This window comes from Tilletiaria anomala (assembly GCF_000711695.1).
Source record: "Tilletiaria anomala UBC 951 chromosome Unknown K437scaffold_217, whole genome shotgun sequence".
NCBI classification, from domain to species: Eukaryota; Fungi; Basidiomycota; class Exobasidiomycetes; order Georgefischeriales; family Tilletiariaceae; genus Tilletiaria; species Tilletiaria anomala.
The window spans coordinates 1-6,146 of record NW_013546805.1 but is presented as its reverse complement, the minus strand read 5'-3'; the positions used below and the strand labels follow the sequence as shown (position 1 = coordinate 6,146).

The window sequence follows — 6,146 nt, the reverse complement described above, 5'->3', positions numbered from 1 at the left end:
AACCGTGCATGGATGTAGCCACCGTGCCTGCTCTTGTGGAGACCCTCGGCACCGCTCGAGATGGGTGTACTCTGGGCACCAACGCTAACAACAATTGAATGTCGTGGTTTACTTATCCGCATCGTCCTGGTCACTTACTCCGCACCTGCACACACCTCCCATTATACCTGGGGGATGGCCATCTCCCGTAGAGACAACCACGCCGTCGACAGTGAACCCCGGGGCAGCTTCGCAGGGCACCCGCACGAGAGAAAAGAGACGGTGCGCTTACCCACGCTTGCCGTGGCCGTGGTCTGGGGGTTCTTAGACAGCCATGTCGCGCCAGCACCACCATCACCATCACCCGTACCATCCAGACGGCCGATTTGACAGCCCGGGTAGCATGCCACAGCAGCTGCAGCTGCAGGCGCAGCAACAGAACGACTCAGCATTCGCAGGCGCTACTTCGAGGATGCATAACCCATACATCAATAGTAGTAGCAGCAGCAACAACAACAACAACAACAGCAGCAGCAGCAGTAGCAGCGTGCCCTCTCCGGGTATCGAAGACCTCGCCACGGCCGCCACGATGGTCATGGCCAACGGGCAGCCGCGCTACAATCCATCCTCCTCTATCCTCATGCCCTCTCCCCCGGCTGCGTACGGCCACGCGGGCGACGCGAATTCCGTAGCTGACAGCCCCTCGACCAATGTCCTCATGGTCGGCGGTGACACAGATAAGTCTTCCCCCGCCGGCTCTACATTCAAGACCGCCGCAGCTGCCGGCGGTGCCAACACTCCCTCTGTGGGTAAGGGCACGCGAATCGGCAAGGCTTGCCTGCCGTGCTCGTCCAAGAAGCGCCGCTGCGACGGCAACAGACCGCAGTGCTCCGTCTGCACCGTGCTCAACCTGCCGTGCACGTACAGTGCGTCGACCATCAAGCGCGGTCCGCCCAAGGGATTTCGCTCTGGCCCCAAGGAGAGCGCCAAGGTCAAACTGCTACGCACGCTCGAGACGACGCTCCGCGACCTCATTGGCAAGCTCGGCGCCGACGAGGCGGCCGAAGAGGTGCGCAAGCTAGGCGCGGAGAAGGGGATTGATCTCTCTTTGCCGCAGCTGGACGGCGGAGCAACAGCAGTACCGTCCTATTCTGAGCTTCCTGCTAGCGGGGCAGTAGCAGCCGTTGTCGCTGAAGGTGACTCAGCGGAAACGCGCCGCCCGGCCAAGCGCGGGCGCTTTGATGCCGAGTCTTCCGCGAGCAGGCGACGCGAACATGACGAGCAAAGCTCGGCGCAGGGATTGCTTTCCCTGAGCAACCTCGCGCGGACGCAGTCCCCTGCCAGTAGGAGCAGTGCAACATGGGACGCTGAGCGCGATGGCGAACGCGAGCGGGATGGTGATGGCGCGGGTAATGGAAACGGAGACGGAGACGAAGACGGCGATGACTTTCTCGGTGTCAACGAGCGCGGCGACCTCATGCATCGCGGGTCCAGCTCCGGCATCCAGCTCTTGCATCAGCGGCGCGGCCTGCATCACCATGCTCACCACGCCTACCATCCTCCGCACCACACCTCGCCGCTCGCAGGCAGAGAAGATGCCAGCAGCAGGCTGAATCTGTCTCCGCACTCTTCCTCCTCTGTTAGCCCTTCCAGCGGCGGTGGTGTCGGTGGCCTGCAGGTGCACCAGCACCAGCACCATCAACACCTTCATTATCCGCAGCAACATCAACACCAGCATCATGCGATGCAGCTCGACCATGTCATCGGCACAGACGAACGTGGACGCAGTCATTCCCGCCAAGGCACGTCGCGCTCTACACCTGGCGCCACGAGTGGGCCAGGTGGCGGTAAGGACTGCGTCGACGCCAGAAGCGCATCTGCATCTGTATCTGCCCCTGCACATCCCCACCCACACGCGCAAGCGCATGTGCACTACGACAGCGCCCCGCCAGACGAGCACGCGCCCACGGCATCCTCTTCAGCTGCCGCCGCCGCCAATGCGGTACACCAGCGGCGCCAGCAGCGCTCGCGCTCGCGCGACAGCAGCCGTGTGCGACACGCCGCACTTGCATACGGGCCCCTGCGCGATACGCCCGGCGCACCCGTCCCGCTGCCGCTGCCCCTGCCGCATCAACACGCACATGCGCACGGACACGGGCGCGGATACGGGCATGCGCCGGCATCGCCGCGGCTCGGACCGGGCGGCCATGTGCAGCCGCGTGGCGCCGGTGGGGGTACGGGTGCAGGCGACGGCGAGCGCGGTAGGAGTGGCTTCCGTGGCCACGGCGCCGGCGCCGTGGCGGTCTCGTGGGCCGCGCGGTCGCTCAGCCGCGGCAGCGCGTCGCGCTCCCGTTCGCCGGTCCGCGGACGGTCGATGAAGCGGAGGGACGGCCAAGTTGGCAGCGGCGCTGGTGGCGAGGCACATCCGAATGCTAAAGCCCACGGAGCTGGTTATGACCGAGGGGAGGCTGAGTGCCATGGGCGGCATGACGAGCGAGCGGCTTCGTCTCCTTTTTCGGCGACTACTGGCCCTGCCACGACGCGTGAGGCAGACACGGACGCCAAGGAGCATGGGAACCAAGGCCGATCGCACCGAGCTGGGGTAGAAGCGAATGGCGATGCTTCCGCTTCCGAGACTCATTCTGAGACTCGTGCTGAACAAGAATATGCGATGGAAGATGGCGACGCAGACTTTATTGAGGCGCCGATCGATTTTGTCAACCCGGATAACGACCCGGTTGTCGACCGCGAGGAGTGTGGGCGGCTGTTTGAGTACTACTGGAAGGAGTTTCACCCGTTCTGGCCAGTATTGTTCAAGGTGAGATACGCTCAAAGCGTTGGACATGTTGTCCGATGCGACGCTGACACGACCGTCGTGCCTTGTATCCACAGCCTGCCATTCGCGACATCCCGACCGAGGAGGTGGCCGATCGGGTTGACTCGGTGCTGCTCTTCAGCATCTATGCAGTCGCCTCGTGCATAGTTCCCCCGGAGCGGACCAAGTCCGACGGCTCGCAGCAGGAGCAGGAGAATCGCGGGCAGATATTTTATGAGCGCGCCGAGCGATATCTGTACGCCGGCCGGCTGCGCCCTGACGTCCCGACGATCCAGAGTCTGTTCCTGCTGAGCCTGTATGCGCACGGCAAGGGCGAATTGTCGCAGGCGTGGGTTTACTCTAATCTGGCGAGCACAATGGCGTTCGATTTGGGCCTCCATCGCTGGCCGGTGCACCGCTACGATCTTCTGTACGACGAGAATGAGCGCGAGACACGCATACGCCTCATCTGGCAGTGCTACATCCTCGACAAGATCCTCTCGGCTGAGATGGGCCGCCCCGTCACGATCCGCAGCAGCGACCTCGACGCGCCGTTTCTGTCCGAAAACCTCGAGGACGGGGACGAAAAGATCGAGCTGTTTGTCGGCGGGGCGCCGTCGTCCAGCAGTGCCAGTGGTGAAGAGAGCAAAGGAGGAGGTGAGGCACGCATGATGAACATTGCTCCTTGCATCAATTGGAGCATCAAACTCTTCATCATTCTCGAAAAGATCCTCAGCGAATTCCACTCCTTCCGTCGCAAGGCTGCACTGAGAAAGCAGGGCAACATCCTCGATTCCGTTGCTGCCGTCGATGCTGAGCTTGCCGAATGGCACGCAGCGCTACCCTCATACATGCGTACCGCGCCGCTGCTCGACCGATTGCGCCAGACGAAGGCATCCGAGTCTGTTTCCCTACCTGTCTTTCTGGCGCTCGAACTGTGGTACCACACGAGCATCCTCTTGCTGCACCGCAACTTTATCCCTCAGGACGAAGGCGCCGCGCTGTCCGAGGTGTTGCGCAATGAGAGCCACCGAAAGTGCACCGCAGCGGCTAACGCCATATGCGACGTGCTGGAGACGACGTCACAGTACGTCCGAATCGACCGGCTCTCCACGGACCTGTCGTACTGCTTCTTCACTGCCGCCGTAATGTTCGTCTTCAACGCGTGCCTGCCCGACGCTACTATTGCTGCAGACGCCAAGCGCCGCTTCATGCTGTGCCGAGAGTCTCTGCGGAAGCTGTCCGAGACTTGGCCGGCTGCTTCGGCGCACAAGCAGCTGCTCGACGGCTTTTCGATGGTCGGTGAAGGTGTGCTGACCGAAGATTCAACCGTGCTTGACCTGATGGCTCCGTCGTCCGCGTCCAACGGTACGGGTGCGGGCGCAAACACGGATGCTCCTCCCGGCTCTCCATTGCGCCGCTCACGCGCGTCAAGCAATGCTACAACATCCTGGGAAGTCTCAAATGCGCGCAGCGCACCTGCACCGCAACAGAAGACTGGCCGTACCGGCGTCGCCACGCGCACGGCGCAGGGACAGGGTCAAGGCTTAGTGCCGGACGAGACTCCGCCATCATTTCCGCAAAACCTGAGCGTGGCTGCGTCGACTGCGCGCGAGCGGAGGCAGAGCGCAGGACAGCAAGATCGAGCGGAGGCATGGATACCGCAACAGAGGGAGCAAATGTTACAGCTTTATGCGAACAGCGGCTCTGGCGGGCAGCGTCCCAATGCCTCAGCTCATTCGTACGCCCCAGGTCTGTTCGATTTGGAACAGGTCTTTTACAATGAGTGGAAGCCGGGCACAAGTATGCTGCAACCACCACAGCAGCAGCAGCCGCATCCGCCGACCATACAGCAGCCGCATCAACAGCAAGCACAGCAGATGCAATCGATGCAACCGCGCATCAATGGTGCCGATGGGCTTGTGCTGCTCGCCAACGCGTCAGGACCGATGGTACAAATTCCTGGACAGCAGATGTCGCCAGGAGCGTTCCCAGGCTCCAATCTACCCGCGTTCCCACCCACTGTGATGCATTCTGAGGCTCCTGCAATGTCTCCAGCCGCGGTCGCCGGCATGCAACAGATACAAGCCTACAGGCAGCAGCTGCAGAACTCCCAGCAAGGGATGCAGCCACAGGCGCAGACTCAAGGGCTGATGCAGGCCTCCCAACAGTTCTTGCAAGTTCCGGGAATGCCGCCATTGGGTTTGGCCATACCTGGCCTGAGCCAGCAGCCGAGCAATCTGGCGGGCATGTCACCCTTCAGCTTCAATATTGGTGGCGATCCTCAGGGCAACGGGTTCCTGGACCTGATGGCTATGCTCGAGCTGCCGCCCGCGTTTGCCCAATGAGATCATTTTTGACAGATTTAATGGTAATGCTGAGTACCTTGTACTGAGACAACATACGCTCAGTGCACCAAAGCAATTGCTGAATGCTTCAGACGGGGTGCTTGAATCATCTTTCAATTTCCTTTCGCTGTGGCAAGACTCAAATGCAAAGAAGCTATACGCGTGTATTCCCGCTTAATGCATGAAGCAATACTGATCAAAGCGCTTTCGATCTGTCAGAGTCGTCAGTTTTGTTACCCCGGATAATTCACTGCGCTCCGAGGCATGGTGTAGAACGAAAATACAGCAGATCGGCGCTCACCCCTCCAGCAGCGCCTTCTAGCTTGAGCGCGCACCATGCTATTTCGGCGAGAATGAATTGCTTTGCCGGTACCCTTTTGTACAGGGTCTTCCTATTCTTTGTCCTCCAGTACCGCCAGCGGCCTTTCCAGCTCTGCTACATGTTCTAATGGACCGCATACGAGAGAAAGTTGCGAAGAAATGAGGGCCAGTGCAGGCCTACGCTAATTGCCTTCCAAGCAATGAATCATGGGGCCCTTTGGAGCCATGGACATCAAATGGCAACCAGAAAAAACATAGGTGAAAGATGTATTGATGGTGGCGAACTTCAAAAATCAGTGAGGCGCTTGACATTTTAAGTGGGGAGGACAAGTTGTTGCAACGTGGTTCACTTTTTGCGTGGTGTCTCAATACTCAGGCAGTTATATATTTACGGTTAAGTGACACATCACTCCTCGATAGTCTAGTGGTTATGATATGTCGCTCTCAAGTGTTCCATTACTAGTGAGCGCCCGACAAGGTCCGGGTTCGATTCCCGGTCGGGGAATTTTTTTTGGCTTGATTGCCTTTTGCTCGCCTTTTTGTTTTTTTGATGGAGCACCAGGTAAGTATACTAACTACCAATATATTATTGTTGTTAGCGTTGGTGCCCAGAGTACACCCATCTCGAGCGGTGCCGAGGGTCTCCACAAGAGCAGGCACGGTGGCTACATCCATGCACGGTT

At 59.8% G+C, this 6,146-nt stretch overlaps 1 protein-coding gene and 1 non-coding gene across 2 annotated transcripts; both read left to right on the top strand.

Annotated features, from left to right (window-relative positions):
- Positions 1-5,335, top strand: K437DRAFT_276990 (uncharacterized protein). Its single transcript, XM_013384331.1, has 2 exons — positions 1-2,797; positions 2,872-5,335. The coding sequence occupies exons 1-2, from the start codon at positions 314-316 to the stop codon at positions 5,140-5,142; spliced, it is 4,755 nt and encodes a 1,584-aa protein (XP_013239785.1). The 5' UTR covers positions 1-313; the 3' UTR covers positions 5,143-5,335.
- Positions 5,336-5,873: 538 nt separating this feature from the next.
- Positions 5,874-5,968, top strand: K437DRAFT_t64. The gene has a single exon. It is a non-coding gene; the product is annotated as a tRNA-Glu (tRNA).
- Positions 5,969-6,146: the final 178 nt, after the last annotated feature.

Bases quoted from the DNA above. Each gene is read 5' to 3' on its own strand.
- K437DRAFT_276990 (XM_013384331.1), top strand. From the start codon at position 314: ATGTCGCGCCAGCACCACCATCACCATCACCCGTACCATCCAGACGGC. The intron at 2,798-2,871 runs GTGAGATACGCT...TTGTATCCACAG, and splicing joins TCTGGCCAGTATTGTTCAAG to CCTGCCATTCGCGACATCCC.